We start from the raw sequence: 20,224 nt of genomic DNA on the forward strand, positions 1-20,224 counted from the left end.
GGGAGCCCTTTGGGAGCAGAGAGGACAGCTTTGATCATCTCCCAGGCTCTAAACCCCCAGCCTTCCCTCTCTGGCATGTCGGGGAGGCATGATTCCATATGTGCATATACCCGACAGCCAAATGCGCTTCTTGGATGCTTTTTCTGCAAGCGTTGAGACTTTTTCCCCTGTTCTTGAGCATCAAGACTGTTGCTAGCCCCAAGCCGCTGTGCTGGAAGACCAGCGCACGCTTCAGCGTTGTTGCTGCCAGTCAAAATGAAGTGAAGATGTCGATGGGGACATCCTGCTTCTGGGCCTGGCATCTTCCAAAAAGCTTGGTACAGTTTAGCATGCCTTCTGGCCATAAACGCAGGGCTTGCTACAGAGTCCTTCTGAAGTCAGGCTCGGAGGAGCTCGAGTTTTGCTCTACCCGGGGCCCTGGGGTAGTGAGTTTAGGTTTTTGGGGGGCTGCTGGACAGGGAGCTACAGGGGAATTTCCTCTCTCCACCTCGGCTCTCCGGTGCAGCTTCTGCAGGGGTCTATGCCGCGGTGCCCTCACGTTGGCTTTGCGACCACAGCAGGGGCAGTCGTTTTCTGCCTTTCTCTGGCTCCTGTCCTGTCTAGTGCCGAATAAAGGCAGGCTGGTCAAAACTGTCTCTTTCTGTGGTTTTACCGCGTTCACATGCACCAAAACCCCATGACGTCTTTGCTGGCACACCGGCCCAAGTTGCCGGTAAACCAGATGTGTGAGGCTTCTAAAGCCCGGTCTGAAAGGCTCGGCTTTCTCTGAAGTGCACAGTAACACCTTGCAGTGGTCTCTTCGTTGCAGGAACATACGGGGTCAGGGGTTTGTTTTTTTTGTAGGCAGAGTGGTTTTGCTTGCAGAAGACGGAACAAGATCAGACTGGCATTTCTGATTTTATCTGTGAACTTTGCTGGGTGTCCACACTTAGGCTGCATACTGAGGTGGTACGAGCTGAAGTGAAAACATGAGCTGAAGGGTGAGCTGCCATCATCGTGTTGTAGCTCCTGAGTGTAACTTCCCACCCCTGGCTGTTGAGGGACTTTGGATACTTGCATTTTTTTATGAAGCTGAGAAAATGCCTGTCTCCATCTGCAGTGGCTTATGGGAGAGATTGTAACTTAGACAAATTATCAAGCTTAGTGCAAGGGTAGCTGAAGCAGATGCTGTTGCTTATGGTTAGCCACAGTATATGAAACTAATTTTTTTCTTTGGACTTAAAATCGAGGAAGTCGTGGCATAAAAAGGGGTCAAAGTGGAACCAAGTCACAAGCAGCCTGAGCGAGCAGGTGCCAGTCAGTATTGAGGAGGAAGGGAAAAAACAAAAGGCAATCAAAGCTCAGAAAAGAGGTAACTAGCTGAGGTGCGACCCAGTGGTGCTTTAGGTTTCAGTCTCTTTGAATCTGTATTGCTTTCCAGGTAATGCTTAAGGTGAGGGGATGGATCCACAAAGCCCTCATTACAAGCTGTTTCCAAGTGGCCTCTGGGTGTTTTGACACTCTTAATTTTCCTGAAGACCTTTGGCTGAGCTTGTAGAGGTCTCTAGCCTTCCCCAGCACAGTCTGAGGCCAGCAAATACTGCAGAGCTCAGTATTTTTAAAAACAGGCCAGAGCTGTCTCAAGTTGGTCACTCCAGTCTGGAAACAGCAATTCCAGTAGCTCTTTTTCTGAACTGAGGGCTGTAAAAAGAGCATGATCTTTACAGAGCTACTCTCTTCTGAGACACCATGATACCAGCAGCCAGCTGAGGAGTGCAGATGTCCTATAAATCTTTGATTAACGGGTGATGTCTATAGCTTGATACATTCTAGTTCCTTATTCCTCAATTTATTCCCCTCTAAGTTCAGCCAGCCCTTTGTTTTTTTGATCTTTCAGGTGGGAAGGAGTGTTTATGTAGTTTTCTATGCCATTTTAAAAAGTCTGGAGGGGAGGATTTAATTTTAATTCTTCTTTCAACTTGTTTTGTATTTTTTGGATATTTTGTTTTAATGGTGGCCAAACTGGCTTTTTTTTTTTTTTTTTTTCAATTGGGATTACACAGACATTTTTTGTACGTGATTTAATTGGTTGACCTAGTACCTGAGATCTGAGATTTTTTTTTTTTTCTTTTTTCCTCGTTGGGGTTTTTGTTTTGTTTCTAATGGAACAGATACAAGTGAAAAAGTGATAAAAATAATCCTTTTGCATGTATGTTGAGTAAAAGTTTCTGGTCAAAGATGAGGTAATCATGTAATCCTGCTGTGAATTAGAGCATCTTAAGGGGAGGGGATGAGGAGGAAGGATGCGCATATGGTTCACTCGCATATCCCAAAGGATGCATTGTTTCAGAGAAATGATTGAATTTGTGTGTTATAAAAGCTGTCCAGCCTGTGAGCTTGAAATTTCAGCCACGCAGTTAAGAAAACAGGGGCAGAAGTTTGTAGGGTGTAGTTAGATGCATCATTTTCTTTTTTTTTTTCCTTTCTTTTTTTTTCTTTTTTTTTTCTGGGGCAGGTGGGAACCCACAACTCCCATCACCTCGCCCTGGCTTGCGGTTGTCGTTGTTCAGCTCTTCTGGAATGAGCTCAGCGTTAATACAGTGCTGCGCACACATGCGCACGGGAGGCAGCCTTTACCCCGAGGGACCCCGCAGAATTTATTTATGCAAATGGCAAGAACCAATTTGCTATTCTCTAGGCGACGTTTATGTGCCTCTCTGCCGCGGCGTAGGAAAGGCTGTGTCATGCCCACTATCAGCAGCGTCAGATAGCAGAGTGCGGTTGTAAGTGATAACTGGTGATAACTGCCCTGTTCCGGTAGTTGTGACAATGATGCCGGTGTCTTTTTGTTAAAAGAGCTAAAAATGAGCCTGGTATGGGGAAGTGACCTGTGCTTCTCAGAAGCGTGCTCAGCAGCTGCCCAGCTTAGAGGAGACACCACACGCACCTTATCCCCTTCCTGAGTTTGCTTAATTTTCATGGCAGCTCCTTCTAGCTGTTAAAAAAAAAACCAAAACAAAACCCCAAGCCTGCAGAAGAAAGAAACCTTCCCTTTCTCAGCCTTTCAGATGGCGCACGCAGCGATCTCCCCTGTCTCGATAGCCCCAGGGCTGTGTGCGCCGCGCTCCCTTGCTGTGGCTTGATTTCTCCTAGGCAGAAGTGGTTCCTGAGGCTGGCGCGTACTTCTGCAGTCGCCAAAGCAGAGAGGTAAAACGGCTAGCGGAGCACCAAAAAATCAGCTAGCAGATGGCCGTAAAACCTGCTGCCTTTTCGCCACCGCCTTGTTTGTCCGGGAGTCTTGGGCCACGGCGGCGAGCGGAGCGGCACGGCAGTCATCGCTGCGGCCGTGTTTAAGAAGCGTCAGTAATGCGTGCATGTAATTCTAGCTGAGCAAGCGTGGTGCGGAGATGTTTCTTCTCCTCTGCTTGATGTAGTTACTCTGATTTGAAATCAGAGGAGCAAATCTTCACCTAGCACAAGTTCGTGTCTTGCTCCGTCGCGGTCAGGTGAGTGTGGCTTTGACGCTGTCCAGAAATTTGGGGCTGAGCTCATTAGATCCGCTTCAGCTCTTGCGTACGTGTGCGTGTGTGCAAAGGTTGTTTCAGGGATTCCCTCTCGGTGAGCCTGTTCTCACGACGCCTGCGATCCTCTCTGGTTTTGAAACACTGCCATGTACAACTCCCCTGAACAGCCTGTCCTCCTGTAAACCTCTTAGCTGGGAGCAGCAGGCAGCTTGCAAGGATGCGGCGCTGCCTTGGCCGAAGGGCTGGGTATGGAGGGGGGGGCATTTTGGCCCAGAGTAGCGTCTGAGTGCGGCTTATGGTTGTGTTACTCCTATGAAGATAAATACTGAGAAACAAACCTGTTTATTATTCCTCCTCCGGGTCCTGCGCTTTGGCGTGACTTGACCCAGATACGGCTGGCTACTCGCGCTGCTGGGGGAGTTGGACATGTGGCTTCCCGAAGCCTGGTACTGAGACGGCACGCTTTATTTGCGTGCTCCCAGCAAGACCTGAGGCAGATTGCTTTGTGTGGGGGTTGTGGACCACGAAGGAAGAACAGGAACATCGGGAGCACTGAGGGAGCCTGCCAGCTCTTGTAATAATCTTGTAATAATTTGCTTGCAAGCTTCCTAAGCCCTGCTACTCTTTTTGGAAACAATAAACTTTTGCTGGGAAGCAATGACACAGCTGTCTCTGTATGGAGATAATTTTGAAAGCCTGCCTTCTGTTCTGCAAAGCAGAAACTGCCAAAACACTGTTTTCTTGGGGAAACCCTTTGGCTTCAGTGAACTCAGATTGAGCCCAAAGCTGATTGTCTAAGGACTTGTGTGCATGAGTTATTTCTAGAAAGATGAAATGCAAACTTAGCACAATTCCTGAGTGAGGCTGATTTGATTTTTTTTTTCCCCCCCCTCCAAATTGGACCATTGCTCAAAACAGCATTTAACCAGGTCTCCATATCGTCCAGATTCTTCCTTATATGGCAGCTGTCAGCTAAAGAGGAGGCTTGGGTGAAATTACTGCTGGGATGTGTCCTTGCTGGGGCGGCTCAGCCCCTTGTCCTGCAGAGGAATCAGCGTGGGCAGAAGCAGTGTCTAGAAGAGCTCTGCTGTGACGGGGACGTGCAGAGTTTGTCCAAGGCTATCCCTGGTGGCTCTGGAGGCTGGAGAGGCCCCGTTGCTGTTTTCCAGTGGGTGTCCTGAACCTCCACCAGTGACTCTGTTGGGAGAAGTCCCCTCTGGCCTCCGCATTGCCCTTGGCACAGCAGCTCTTGTAGGGTGGCGGATCGGGGAGGCAGCTTTGCTATTATCTTCTTTCATGTCTGCACATAGGAAAGGCTTGTCTTTCCCCATCTCCTCCCTCCATGCTGCCTGAACTGGGACAATGGGGCTGCCCTGTCCTGTTTACTTAGTATGAAAGCCTGCGATCGGAGATAAGGCTCTCGCCCTAGCTGTCTTTGGAGGTCTTTGGTCTTGTGTGAGTAGTACATGGACATCAGCTACGAGACTTAACTACAAGGGGGTGGAAGTTAGCCATCACACTGGCCTTTTTTGGGCATGGGGAGGGAAAGGATGCTCTTGTAATAAAATCTGGATATATTCCCCCCCCACCGTGATAATGAAGAGGAAAGGTATGAGGATTCAAAACAGCTTGCTTATAGAGCTGGTGGGGACAAAGGGCTAAAGTGATGTTTGAGTTGGATTTTGGTGGGTGCTTGTGTTTGCAACAGGCAGTAACCAGTGTGTGGATTGTAACCGGTATTGTGGCTTTTGCAGTCAGGGACTCTCTTCAAGCCCCACCAACACCCCGCTAAGACAACAAACAAATAAAGCAGGTATATGTAATTGCTATCAAACACTGTCCTTAGGACATAGTATGTTCTTCCAACAGACCCTGCCCTGCTAATAGGTGAACAAATAGGGATGGCAAACTGAAATGTAAACAAATAAAAAAAAACAACAACCAAAACCCAAACCAAACAGCTGTCTTGCACTAAAATTGGCAAAGCTAATCTCTAGATGTAGGCCAGCCTTGAAGTGAACCCACCTGATCCCACAGACCTCATTTGTTTCCTCCGAGTGTTTCTTTAATTTACAGTAACAATTGCTTGCAGCCTTATTCATCTCGATCCCAGTCCAGAAATGGTGCAATGTGACTTCCTCATGTGGCTGCCACTGCTGCGAAGGCTTTCGCATCACCGTTTCCTGTTGACTCAAATGCTCTTTCTTACTTTTGCTGACGTCAGAGATAGCAGATCAGGGAAGACTTCTGAACAATGCAAAATAGAAAAACAGCAATGCGAGGATTTCAGCATTAAGCCCTATCAAACACTCCAGCTTTCAACTCCTCCTAATTCCTGTTGCTAGTCCCCAGGAAAGGAGGCATGTAACTCTTACGGTCAAATTTGCAAGTATCTGAGCTATCTGTTGGTTTAAGATTTCTTTTTCCTGTCCCCTTTTTAGACTATCTATTCACTCTTAACTCTGCCTGCTGCAAATTGCCTTGTTTCATAAAATACCACCGTTTATTTCACTTCTCAATGATTCCTGGAAGAGTAGTGGGTCTTTGCAGTTTGGCAAGCTAATGGCCTTGCTTAGGAGTAAAAATGGAAGACCTTGCTTGGCTTTTAGATCCTGGTCCCCAAGGGGTGGTCATTAGTGCTGATCTTTCTAATAATTCTTGCCAGGTATATAGCAGGCCAATGCACAAATGCTGTATTACAAATAAATTGTAATACTCATCCTGCTCTTTTCTTCAGCAACCCCATGGGATTTCTAAGTGTTAGGAAACTGGACAGACAATTAGCTGCACCTCTTTTTTAAAAAAATTAAACATGGGTAGTCCAAAGTTCTGTTAGGCCTAAATGGGAGACCTTCGGTAATTAAATAATCCATATTTATGCTTGACCTGTGAAATCATACCATGGGTGGAGGTGAGGCGTTAGCTGTCACACTTGTGAGCACCATGTAACACATGCAGTGATACTTGCTCAGGTTTGTAGTTAGTCTGAAGCAAGAGCTGTTTGTAACAAAAAGCTGTTAATTCCACGTCAGCAGTGATGTGAATTTTAAAACCAGCTGTTTCTGTGCTCACCTGAACATTTGAGAAAGAAGTAGTATCTTCCTTTAAGCATCATAGTACAGACGAGTCCATCCAGAAGTCTGAGATGGGCTGTGGAGTTTTGCCAGCACTGGAGAAACAGGACATGTATGTTTTAAGATAGGGAGAGTTAACTTTGTTTCCCTGAAGCTCACCTATAAGGAAAGAGAAGAAAAATGTATGCATGTTCACCTAACTGTATGCGTGTTTATACAAGCATATCTATTACATAAATACATACACACACCTCCTTCATCAGGTTGCTGGTAAATTAAATCACTTCCTGTTAGAGATCTGGCAAGAGGGATTTCTTTTAAGTATGAGCTTGAAGAGATGCCTGGACAAGCTGGGCTAGATAAGCACGTGGCATGTGGGCAGATCAGCAAGGAAGGAGGTGGGAAAGAATAACAAGGAGATGTAAAAGCTGGCCTGACTGGCGAGGCAGAGGTGATATCTGCGCTGCAGCTGGAGGGAGGGTTGCTGAGCAGGTAGGCGCAGCGTAGCCAGACCCAGTTTAACCAACTGCAGCGAAGACGTGGCATTAGAGATCTGATGTGGACTGAAGAGCTAAGGTCGCTGGTGGGTTTGCTGAGTTTGTGCTGCTCTGGCTTAGGCTGCTGCTGTAGACAAGCCAGCTTGGGTGTCTTTCAGCTGCCCTGTAATAAAAGCAAAGTGAAACAATGAAGTATTGTTGTTTATATGGACTGGAGATAGCACTTAACACGTGGCTTTGGTGCTACACGCAGTAGTATTGTGAGATTGCTGGGAACGCATCTACCTTAGCTTCTGGAAGGAGCCGTTGAGCAGAGCCCACGATGATGACAAGAAGAAAGCTGTCCTCATCTGTCACGAGCCGGTTGCTTTCCTGCTTGTGTCCAGAGAGGAATGAAAGGATTCCTGGTTGCTTTTCTTCTGCTGTGTGCGTCTCAAGATGTTAATACCAGTAGTCATTTCAAGCTGGCTGGCTGCCAGAAAGTGGAGCATAACAATGCTTATCCTCTTAAACTTAGAGAGTGTTTAAAACTAGCTTGTAGATGATTAACGTCAGACCTGGGAAGGGGCTTGTGGGAAAAGAAGTGCAAATAGTACCATTAAAAGGCTGACTGGTCGCAACTGAATTGTATGCCTCTTTTCCAGTCTGCTTGTTCCTGGTATTCAGAGTAAAACTGAAACAATCGATACTGAATGTCCTGTAACAACTACTAGGGGCAATTTTTGAACCAGACTGCAACAATTCTAGGGTTTAGTTTTGTGACAAATCACGGTGTGTCCTTCCTCTCACAATTAAGCGAGCACCCCTTTTGCACGCATTAAACCCATACCCAGACGGTTGAGCATGCAGCTTAAGCAAGTGCCTCCCTATGTGTAGGCTTTTGCAAAAACCAGAACAAAGCCAAAAAAGAAACCTCAGAGACCAGCAGCTGTGGTTAATGAGCTGAACTTTATTGAACAGGTTGCTTCTCTGCCCAGCAGAAACTTTGGTTTATACTTCATCTTTACCAGTTCCTTCACCACCCAGAGGTCTCTGCAGGTTAATCAGAGGAAAGCCGAAATCTTGAAGCCCCAAAAGGCAGCTGCTGTGCAAGTGTATGGCAGGAAATCCCATTCTGGAAAACAACGCACATTCTCCAGAACTAGTGTCGGGATACCCTCGAGACAACATCGTCACTGCTGTTCTTGAGCCCTTGTGCTGTCGTGGTGAAGCTGCAGTCTGTGAGCAGTCTGGTTATGCACATCATATTATGGAGTGTTTTCCCCCCGAGAGCTGCGGTGTTTAGTGTGGAGCAAGTGACATTTTACAGATCTCTCTTGTGTTCACTCAGGGGTATCATCCTCTGCAGATTCAGGCTAAGGACAGTTTGGGAAACCCTCCAGGAGGCAGTTAGTGTTGAGCATACACCTACTGATATGCCTAATCCACACGTGAACAGGAATTAATTTCATTACTGGGGACAAAATTTTTGTGGGGAGCGCAGGACAAGGGGGTACTAACAGATCTTCCTAGTATTGACGTAATCTTTCCTTGAAAAAGTCAGCGTATTTTTTTTTTTCCACCCCAATGTCTCATGGGTGTTTAATCTGTTTTTGTTTGGGAGATAATAGTTTTACTTAGAGTTTTCTAAGCCTGACAGAGGATATGATTAACGTTGTTCATATCTGTTGTGTTTGCGTGTGTGAAGGATCGTCTGTTCTTTGTGATGGAGTTCGTAAATGGCGGGGACTTGATGTTCCATATTCAGAAGTCGCGTCGCTTCGATGAAGATCGGGCCCGGTTCTATGCTGCAGAAATTATTTCAGCCCTTATGTTTCTCCATGAAAGAGGCATCATTTATCGGTGAGCTCTGTATTCATTCATTCATTCATTCATTCTCTTTGTCTGAACCCCACGGCTGAGATGATAGCTTGAGTTTTCTGCTTGAATAAATAACTGTCACTTGCTGCCCACCAGGAACAAGTTGTTGGCTGGGACAACAAAACCTCCACTTTCCCCCTGCACATTGTCCAAGGTGTGCCAGCTTCCAGGAAGGAGTGGAATTACTGGCTGCAGCGTTGACTACGGGGAGGGTCTTCCTATGACGTGTGTGCGAGCACGTAGAAAAACAGGTTTTCCTTCTGAGGCACAGGGACTAGATTTTGCGTTAGTGTCAATTCACGTAGCTGGTTTATATTAGCCCCAGAACTGCCCCTTGTCTGCACCTCAGGTGCCTGCGTGGCTGCTGAGCGTTAGCTGCTGACCGACAGAAGCTTCTGCTGGGCTGCTCTGGGCCAGACCTGCTGCTGGAGAGTACATGTCAAACTGATGACAAAGGGAAAGGCATTAAGTGAAACCTTCCTAGATTTTCTGGGAGGTAAATGCAAGGAGCTGTTGCTTTTGCCACTGTGTAGCCTGTTATTTACAGGCCAGTATGTACTGGTTACACCCGTGCCTCTTTGTTTCCCTGTATTAGCTATGGGCCTGCGTTATCTATTCGACGCTCAGCCACTGAAAGTCTTTTAATTCCTGCCATGATCCTACAGCAGGAGTTTTTCCTTCCTGTCCACGTCTGGCATCTTTGTGTTTGCGACAGGATCGGAGCATCATTGCCTCCCTGCATCAGCCTCTGCTCCCAGGTCTGGAGGCTGTTCTCAGGAAGCTACGTCCCATATGCAACTCTCTCTTTATTTGTCATTATTCTGTACTCAGGGGGGCAGTTTGCTTATATTTTTTTCCTTCTGTACTGCCAAAGTGCTCCCCTATCAGCTCAAGCATCAAGGCATAGACCAGCCAGCATGGATCAGCTAGCCAGTCTGCTTTGCAGAGGCCTTCCTGGCCAAGATGACGATTTGACCATTTGACCTCACATATCTGCCAGGGGCAGAGCGAGACCTCTTCTCGGGTGGAACAGGACAGCTGGAGCAGGGAGATGTCAGCACTGACAGTCTGGTTATACAGAAAGGTTTCTTTCTGACGTGCTTTGCAGAACACCTCTGACATCCTCTGGCCCAGAGCACTGGAAAGGACGAACAGTCAGTTGTTTTCTTTGGAATACTGTTACCTGGGTTCCAGCAGCAAAGCATGCGTATTTGGGTATGGCCTGCTGTAGCCCTGCTCGGTCCCAGTTGTGGTATGCCAGCACTGCAAAGAATAACATCAACTCTCTCTTTTTGCTGCTTGGTTACATTTGTACAGCTGGGACCCACAGCTGGGTCCAGGATGGGACCAGTTCCAATCCCAGTCAGGCTCTGTTAGTACCATTTCAGACTGTGGGTTGGGCCAAATGCTTTTTGGTTTGGGGCTTTGCGTAGTTTAACCCAGGCGATGCAGTCCTGTGCTTAGTAGTGCGTCCTCCCGTATCAGATAAACCCAGGTCTGAACACACTAAAACGAGAATAGCTGAGGGCTAAAGTGGCCAAAGGGCCGGGGGCTGTGCAGGGGACACTTGCCTGTCTGATGGTAAGATGACAGGATAAATCAAGTAAAAGCAACTTCTCTTTCTCTTCCTAGCTTGAGCTCCAGTAAGGAACAGATGGTCAGGTGAGGACAGAGAATATTAAATTATTTTTAAGTATGAAATCATATGATATATGTGGCACAGTGAAATAGAGAAGGAGTGTCCTTTTAGTATTCTGCAGGTCCTGAGAGCATGAAAATTAGTAGTGATATATACCATATGTATTGAGCTTCTAAAGCACAGCGATTGTCTGCACAGAATAGCAAATCTACTTACTCTACAGCTGGATTTCAGTCTAATTCTTCCCTTGTGAATAATGCCAGCCACTGAAGAGAGACCCCGCCAGATAATTACGCAAATGACATTATCCTTAAAATAGTGACATCCAGTAGTTATTGTCAATCATTCAGCGGCAAAACTGTGTCTGTGCATAATGTAATGCCACTGTGCTCGCAGTTTGTCCTGTCCTCCCCAGCCTGCTGCCTGTCACAGGGCAGGAGTAATCGATCTCTCTGGGTTTTGGCACCCTTCAAGTGCTGCTGTAATTCATGATAGAAACTGGAGGAGTAATTGAAAAGCTCCTTGAACAACTGCATGGGCTTTGATCTTGTTGAGAAACTGGTTGAGCTGCGGAGTCAGGTAGCTTCAGCTGCATGAGGCAGATTTGCAGGGGGATGACTTGTTTTTTTAAAATTAGTCGGGGTGACTCCGTTCTGGAAGATGTAAGAGGAGAGAGCTGCTGGCTGTGGCTGTACTGAGCTGAGGTTGCTTCTGTCAGGTCACGAACACCGGGCTCCAGGAGGTAGTCTGCAGGATGGAAGCAGATACTCAGAAGGGAATCACTGCAGTTGTGTAAGAGAATTTGGAGAGTTTATGATCAGAATGTGAGTGCTTGCTTAGGAAGCTGGGAGCAGGGGGGAGAGACACCAGGAAAAACTTGACCAGAAAGTGTTTTGCCACAGGCTGTTCAATGTGCCTCTTCTTTCTGGATTCCCAGGGTCAATGGAGTGAGAGAGTTGCTGGCCTAGAATACCCTGGGTCATTTGTTTGTCTTCTGGGCTAAACTTAAACATAATAAGACTGTATTTTTCCTTGCCCCCTTCAAGATTAAGCAGTTCAGGAGAGAGTCTGCATTTACCAACACAGTGAGCGTTCTCCCGGTAAGTCAAGTTGCTTTTGCCACAAGTGCTGCCAAAAGCTGGGTCTTCTCTTCTTTGAAATGCCAGAGAGGCTTGAGAGCCAGCACTGAAAGTTCATCAAGAAGTAGCTGAAATATGTCACTTTACCTGGGGTGACAATGCTGGTAACGGCTAAAATCAGGTGTTTGTTGATTCCTTTTCTGGCCACGCATACGCAATTTGAAATAGCCATAGCGCAGTATTTCTGCAATTGCTGCTGTGAGTCCGTGAGAATGGGGTTCCTGAGGCAGATGGTGTATTTTGGTTATATGTGACTTTTTAACATTAAAACCAGGCTTACTGCTGTATCGGTGCTTTTATAGGATGGTTTTTATGATGCAACTGAAATTTTCAGTGAGTTTGCTCCTCACATAGAGGAAACCGCTTTTTGTTACTAAGTCCCAGCCAGAATAGAAGCCCCATAAACGTACGTGTGTGTCTTTGGGGTTTTTTAAAAGAGAGCTTTTAGTTTCACAGTTTTGTTTTGGGTTTGGGGTTTGTTTTGGTTTTTTTTTTCATTTGCATCACTGCAAAGGAGCGATGGCTTTCTGGCCTTATCAGGGAAACATCTTTGTCTTGCCCTAAGCTGAAGCTTAGCTGTGAACTCAGCAGTGTCTATTTATAGTTGCTTCCTGAAAAAAAAAGTCAACAAGTACAGTGTGGTTCCTTATCCCATCATACAGGGGATAGGACTAGAATGCATCCAGCCATGAAAGCAAGCTTTTCAGCATGTCAAATCATAGTATATAGCGCACCCTTAACCACAGAGGAGTAGGACAAGGACATATTTGGGATCAGCTTATGCTGGATGTTGCCAGGAAAAGGTTAGGTGATAATCAAGGCTATTGTAGATAAAATCTTTGCTCACAGGCCAGTATTCTTGCACTGCTGCCTTCTTTAAGCTTACTTCTAAAGGAAAATAGTATGCCGGGTCCTGTTGCAGGTAGGTAGGTAGGTAGGTTAGTTTGCGATTTTTATCTAAAGATGGTATGTGCTATTTTTCTTGAGGCAGCTCTTCCCGACTTTCACTTTCCAGTTCAGCAGTTCCCAGGGTAGGGCAAGCATATTTTGGCTTCTGTGCATGCCGGAAACAAAACAAAACAGCATGCACATCTGAACAGTATTAGACTGCACAGTGGCTGGCTCGATGCAAGTAAGCTAGTCCACTCATAGTCTTCTAAAAAGCAAAGAGATAGTGAATGATGATAAGGATTTCTTTTAAAAGCAGGACTTTTCCTTCCATGTAGCATTACTGTCTGTCCTGCTGCCCTCAAATTCAAACCTTCGCATAGGTTGATGTACAGCTTTGCTAGTGGATGAGTCCAATTGCCAAGGTCACCTACACGGTGTCCCTCAATAGAGGGATCATACCTGCATACCAAGGGCAAATGCAAATGTTTTCTTAAACTTGGTTGTTGTGGTTTGTTATTTTGGGGGTTTTTTTGGAGCAGGGGGCTTAAGGGTTTGCCCAGCAGACTTTTTTGATTTCAGAAAGATAATGGCCTTTTTACAGGCAACATAGAGCAATCAACCCAACCTAGTGGCATGGTCTTGATTTTTATGACAAACCTTCTTTCTCTCCCTCTGCAAATGTGTCTTATTGGTAGGATTCGTGGGCTGAGACAGTCTCTTTTCAGAACGTGTCTCCGCTACCTGCAGAGGTGATGCAGCATGCAGTACATGGTGACGTACCCGAACTATATCTGGAAGCAGAGGCAGCGTCACCCTACACTTTAATGCTGGTTTTGCCAGCCCTAGGTATAGAGTTGGATAGTAGAGACACCTATGTGCCCCAGCTCACTGCTTGGCACAGCATGGTGGCAGATACATCATTTAGGATATAGGTAATATAGCTGACCAAGAGCCAAAAGAGCTAAAAGGGTGGGCTAGAGATCTTGGGAGAAGGACTGGTTGTTGGCTGGCTGAAGAACCTTGTTTTTATCCTGAGGGCTTGTGCTAGACAGACACAAAGGCTGTGGAATAAGCTGTATTGCTATTCCTAATGCAGCTGGCCCTTCTAGAGATGCTCGGGGTCTGCTTGTGCTCCATCACACCTCTGAATGTGGGATGGTGTGCACAGAGTCCCCATGCTCTGATGTGGCACCAGCCACCGTTAAGTAGGTCCCGTGACTTGATTGTGTTTAATAGGATGTGTGGTCCCTTTGGAAGGCAAAAGATAATTATACAATTATCCAAATGAGAACATGGTCTTGCCTTGGGGCTGAACGCTAGCTCTTGGGGAAAATAAGATAGGCTCATTAACAGGAAATGTTTACTTCTCTGTGTGTTACCTGGAAGCATCACCTTCATGTGTGTGGTACTCCTTATGACAGGGAAAAGCTCCATCTCCTCTGGGATCTGGAAAGATTGCTGGATACTGGCTAGGTCTCTGAAGTCATCACCTTTCCTTAGTGTAGGAGTCCTGTCTGCAGCTGTGTGTCTCATGACTGTTGGCTTTTATAGGGAATGACTTATTTGCAACAGGTTAATTCCCTGCCAATTCAAACAATAAGCCTGTGACACTCGAAGGAAGGTTTACATAAGCCTTTTACGGAGACCAGTTTTGCTGGAAAGACTCTTACTAACTGAAACAACACTAAAGTTTCTTTCAGCAAAATCAATTAAAAACTACATGCCGAAAACAGAAGCTGAATGGCTTTCCTAATTACATACAGCCACTGTTAACAGAGCAACTCTTATTAGTGTGCTGTTTGCTTTTTCCATGGGTCAAGACATTGTAGACATGGGATCCCTCATATTTTCTCTCTGTTGCTTTTTTTTTGGGGGGGGGGGGGTTGGCAACTGGTGATTTTGTTTATTCTCATCTCATGTCCTTTTTTCACATCTGGAGCCAGATCTTGTTTCCCCGTGAAGTCAAGGGGCTTCCCCCAGGGAGGTAAATTAGCAGTTGAACTGGATCTGTGACTGATACCAACAGTTCCCTGCAAGGCAAACTGGCTTGGGGACTACCCAGGGATTACTACTGGTTTACTTAGGTGCTATGCACAGCTTTGTATTCTTAGCAAATAATGATAAATCTTTTGTTTAATGAGGTGCTTTTAAGCTTTTCTGAAAGCTTTTGCTTGAATGTGCTACAGTAGATGCATCTGTAGGTAGTCTTTGCTGTATCTGATGCCTTCTCCTTTCCCACCCTGATTCGGCTACATGCCGGCATGTTGTTTGGATCCGAGAGGGAAGGGTGGGAAACGGCTCAGCCAGTGCGAAAACGGGTGTGAGTCTCCACTCTGTGGAGCACCAGAACCTCAGCCGTGGGATCTGGTCCCTACTGCTTCACGACCTCGATTCAGGAGAGCTCCTAGACTTGGTGCTTTCCTGGATTGGAGCCCTGAAGGTGAGAGTAGGTATATGTAAGTAGAAAAAAATGAAGGATGTGCTATGCTATGAGAACAGTGGAAAGAATGAAATATAAGCTGATTTTACGGTGAACGAGTGAAGCAAATCAGCTAAAAGCTGCAAATTGGCACAGAATAGCATACTAATAGCCCTGTCCCTACAACAACTGCTGAGTGTAGAAGAGAAATTTTCATGCTGCAGTCTCTGGAAATGCTTCATTCAGCTTTAGAAAATATAAAGGAATGTCTCTCAGGGTCAGGAGTGTAGTAATGTCTGTGGCTATCTTATCTGACAGTCAACAGCTCGTGTAGACTGATTTGTGCTTCTAGACAGTGCATCTTCCACATTGTTTTCCACTCAAATGTGGTTGTTGCATGCTTGTAAGCTGGGCTCTTTTACAGCCTCTGGCATGCAGTGTTTAAAGTGTTGTTTCTCTGCACTTGATCAAATGGAAAGTGCAGAGAAAAAAACCCCAGCCTCTCACGTTTCCATGTCATGTTTAATCAGTCACTGTGCAGGACAGTTTAGTCCTGATTTACAGTTATGCTTACGAAGAGCAGTCCTGTTTTGAGATCCACATATCAGATCTCTGTGCCCCATTGACTCCACTGTATATAGTCTGTGAACTTTAATGCAACTTTCCACATGACTAAGGACTACTGAATAGCCTACAGAAGTTATTGGCTCTGCTAGTGTCTACTTTTCCTTTATGGTTATTTAAAGGGATTGATTTGAAACCTGCAAACCCTGCACATAATGAGTTTGTATAAATCATTAAAAACCAGAGCTTGAAGGGGCCTCAGGAGTTTGTGTAGTTCATCCACCTGCCCCAAGGCTGGATAACCTTTACCTAAGTGCAAGTCTCTCGTACTTTCACTCTTCTTCTCTTTTGGTGTAGTTGGTACATTTGCATGTAATAACTTGTATACTACACTCTTGCAGGCATGCACTCTCACTTACCGCATGTTTGAAATGAGAGTTCAGTGTTAACTGGGAATTCTGATACTGGTGCAATAAAAATAAGCAATACTTCTCATCTGTGGAGGAGATAAGTGATTAAATGTGACTTGTGTTCTGTCATTATTTTCATGACTAATACATCCTTATGAAGGCATTTCACAATTAAAAAGCATGCAGATGCAATTTGAGAAATAGCTACATGCAGCGATTACAGACATGTTCTTAAAGAAAGGAGCCCAGAATTAGGCTCAGTCTTTAAGTCCCAGGGCACCTGGAAATATTTAGGTTAGAACTTCTGGAACTGAGAAACTTTTATACAAAAAGACCACTTTTCTGCCTTTCCTGCCCTCTTCATTTTTTTTCAAAGGCATGAAGGTCATGAGAAGGAGAAAAAATAAAAATTTAAATAAATGTTTAGTTGTTATGTAAAATTTATTTTTAAAAACCTCCCCTAAATATTACTGCTACCTTTTTAGCCAGAATTGCTCATCTGACTTTTAATGTGTTCCCTGACATGAAGGGCATCCAGGCCTATGATTTTAAGGACCTATTTTTGAAAACTTTTGCTCTGAGACCTCCAGAACTGCCCAGCATTAATCCAACCATTTTATTGATCTTTGTACCCACCTCAACTCAAGGAAGCTTTCAATATTAATGTCAGAGAATATGACCCCTGAGTTAGCATTAGGGAGGCTGATATATATAGCTGAGGAAAAGGTCTCTGTCAACCTTAATAAATGTTTTGTACAATTTTTTAAAACAAAGATTATGCCAACAAAATGCTGTTGTATCTGCTCCCTCTGACTTGCTGAAATGGAAGATTTCTTGCAACATGACGTGTTGCAGTGGGTGAAGCTCCTATATATGTAAGGGAGACAATGAGAAAATCAGTGTTGACAGACTTGGCCTGCAGCAACTGCTGTAGCTATCCAGGGAGAATTTGACTTATTCTTAGCTGTAGCAAGATCAGCCTGATGTTTCCTTGGTCAATAATCCCAATGTTTAGATTTTGTTCTTTATGCCAGTGAGCATGTAGGTACTCTGGTTTTATGCAAACAGAGGAATTTTGTAAAGTCACCCAGCAACTTTTCATATCAATGATGCACCGTTTTAAGACCTTGTCTCTAGATTCTAGTTCAGAATCATCAGCTACCTGTAATGATACAGAAATAAACTAAAAATAGTAACACAGTAGAAAATTTTGACTATTACATGGCAACACTGCAGTAATAGTTGTCTGGTTTACAATTCAAAATTTCTGTGGGAGAAAACTCCATCTTCTACCAGTGGTACCCTGGGCAGGATGGTGGGCACAGCTTTGCTTCTGCCCTCTATGTGGCAGCCGCGCTGGTGCTGGGGCTTGTAGTTAGCTGCTGTGGCAGCCCAGGATGCACGTTGCTAAACCTATTCCCATGGAGCAGGGGGAAAGCATTACTCATCATTTGGCCTCTGAGTCATAACACCTTTGCTGTTAGTAGGATCAAGAACCTCCCCTTTTATGAGGCTGTGCCTAAAGGCACAATTTAGTCTCAGAATTGTATTACCCGATTATTATTCCACTAAAGCAGGTGGCAGTATTCCAGCTGACAACAATGGAAACGGGAGCAAGCCTTCAAGTCTCAACCATGTACAAGGTATGATCTGTTCAAAACCACAGCGATCCTCCATTCTCTGAGCTGATTTTTTTCTGAATCAATTAAAGTTTCACAAGCAAGATTTATTATTAACATCTAGAGCCGCTTTCACAAATCTCTTGGTAGCGTAGTAGAGAAGTGCTCCTGAATCAGGAAAATGACTTCCAGCTAGGAGAGGTTATTTACTAGCTAAATCTCCGATCCAGGTGTACTGTTGTGGCAAAGTCCATCCAATAAGGACATGAAGGTTTGCATCTGAACCATTTCTGATTATGCCAATTTGGGGAAGGCAGCAGCGTCATGGTGCCTTGCCAAAGTGGGTCATGGCTTCTTTGTTTATTGTGGTGGAAAAGGAAGGCGGCTGGAGCAGGGGACCCGGGACGGGGTAGGGGTTGGAATTGGGAAAAACAGGGTTAGCTGTGCAAGGTAGCAGGGGGAAATTATTCCATGTGCAAACCTGTGTGGTAGAAGGGGCAGTAGGAAGGGATTCCTTCAAACTCTTCCTGGGCTTTCAAATAAGCCTGTGTGTGCTGTTGTAGTGAGGCTGCAGCAAGTTTCAGCATTCAGGCTCTGAGGCACCCGTGCTAGAGTCTGAGCTGGTGTGTGACATTTGGCATGCGGGCTTCGGGTTTTCTCCTCCCTTCTCTGGATCTGGTTACGTTCCTTTTGACATTTACCTGAGTATGAAAATATAGCAAGGTCCCGTGTCCTTGTTGACTTGTGCCTAAAGGCTGAATTAGTGTGCTTTGTATTTCTGTTTGTCAGTATCTCTTGACTGTAAGTTAAGGGATTGTATACTTATCTATGTTTTGGGGATTTTGACACAATCTTATCAACTTAGTGTAGCCTTTGCCATTGCATGCGCTTTCTCTTAAATTTTCCCACTTCTTTTATAACCATCCTTCCTAGCTGGAGCTCCCCATTTCAGTACTTCTCATATCACTAGTTCAAAACCTGGTGTCTGAACAGCAGCTTTGCAGCCAGAATTTCTACCTTCAGCCACTGTTGAGCACAGGAGGGAGCAAAGATCTTGGCAGCTGGCTCCTGCTTCTTGCTTCTCTGCCCAGCCTTGATAAATGAGAAAGCCAAGGAGCTGCTCTGACTCATGCCAGCTGGCCAAGCTCCCAAAGAGACAGCCCACCCACCGCGAAGGTCATCGCATGGCACGGCCCGGAGAATGGAGCAAGAGCTGGCCCTGCCAGTGCTGCTCCCGCTGGGGTCTCTCTGGGGCCAGGGCCAGGGCCAACCCCCGCGGGAGGGTTACAGCTCTCCATCTTCTTTGTGCTGCTTGAGATGCAGCAAGACAGCGAAGCTTCAGCTGGTCCAACTCACGCTTTGAACTGCACAGTTAATTGCGAAATTGTGGTGGCAGATTGATGACAGCCAATCTGCTGGTGGTAGGTTTGAGATGGGACTAGTGTAACTTGTACCTGAACTCAGGATTTTTTCCCTACCTCTACACAAAGGGAAAATGCCCAAATAAGCTTTTATTGCACCGTATCTGTTAAATAGATAGCTTTTATCTGTGACTGAGCCACTTGAAACATACTTTCCTGCCTGCCTTCAGAAAGGCAATACTAACTTGTGCTTCTTGTTGGAAATCATGATGTTTTGGAAAGGAGTCAGAGCAAAGTATAACTGGCTTTCAAACCTCTAAAGCCACACGACGTCTGCGGCTCGAGTGGGCTGAAGTCTGATTCATGAGTGGAGTTTCTCTGTGTTGCACGTCCCCCTATACTCTTTTGATCTAGTGAAATTGCCCTGCTTACTCAAATTGGTGACTGCCCTGACAGGGATAGCCCCGGGGGAAAGACAGGTACTTTGTGTGATAAAATTAATGGAAAACTGTCTTGCAGCCTGCCCTGTTTACTGCACCTCATCATTTCCAGTCCCAGCTGCCTTTGGGGTCCTTCAGGACTGACAGCTTTCGCCAAGCCACAGGGCAGCCAGGAGAAGTTCCTGCCAAAGCTGTTGGATGCTGCTTCCCAGCATCAGCTGGTGGCATCTCTGGATCCCCACTGGTCGGGAAGCAAGACAGCAAATTCCAACTATTGCCATGAACCGGTAATCTGACATTAGACTGGGGACGTGTAAAGGGGAGGGGATGTCAGATGACGGTTTTGAAGACCTAGCTGTTACCTCTGCATGAGTTAAATGTGGCATGGAGTGTCAGGTATCTCCATGTTCTGTCATGTCTAGGACAGGCTAATTGAAGTCGTTGTTTGACTGACTGAGAGTCTTCCCTACTTTCTCCTCACTTTCTTACAACCAGACTCATGCTGAAATTCTCCACCTCTTCTCCAGGGAAGCTGCTAATATTTCCAAGTCTTTGCTCTGCTTGTGTCTTCTTTGAGACCTTGCTGTGACTTGGGGTGGTTCAAGCTGTTCTGTTCCCTGCGGGATGCGTCCAGTTAGAAGATGGCTGTCCTTCAGTAGAGTCGGCTTATAGATGTGAGCACATAATTCCCATAGGCTCCTGCTCCCTAATTCCCTGAAGCCCACGCTGAGTATGTAAGGATGCCTGTAGCTGCTGGGTATAACACAGGCATCGCTGCTTGCTCACAGGCTTTTCCTTGGCCTGTGTT

General features: G+C 45.7%; 1 protein-coding gene across 2 annotated transcripts in view; it reads left to right on the forward strand.

Moving 5' to 3' along the window:
- The window catches only part of PRKCH (protein kinase C eta), a 119,921-nt gene that overhangs the window by 63,479 nt on the left and 36,218 nt on the right, over positions 1-20,224 (forward strand). For both annotated transcript variants that reach the window (XM_069783216.1, XM_069783217.1), the window contains exon 10: positions 8,762-8,916. In XM_069783216.1, coding sequence (XP_069639317.1) covers positions 8,762-8,916 — 155 coding nt within the window. The remainder of the gene's footprint in view (positions 1-8,761; positions 8,917-20,224) is intronic.

The sequence above is a fragment of the Haliaeetus albicilla genome, chromosome 5, assembly GCF_947461875.1.
Source record: "Haliaeetus albicilla chromosome 5, bHalAlb1.1, whole genome shotgun sequence".
Classification (NCBI taxonomy): domain Eukaryota; kingdom Metazoa; phylum Chordata; class Aves; order Accipitriformes; family Accipitridae; genus Haliaeetus; species Haliaeetus albicilla.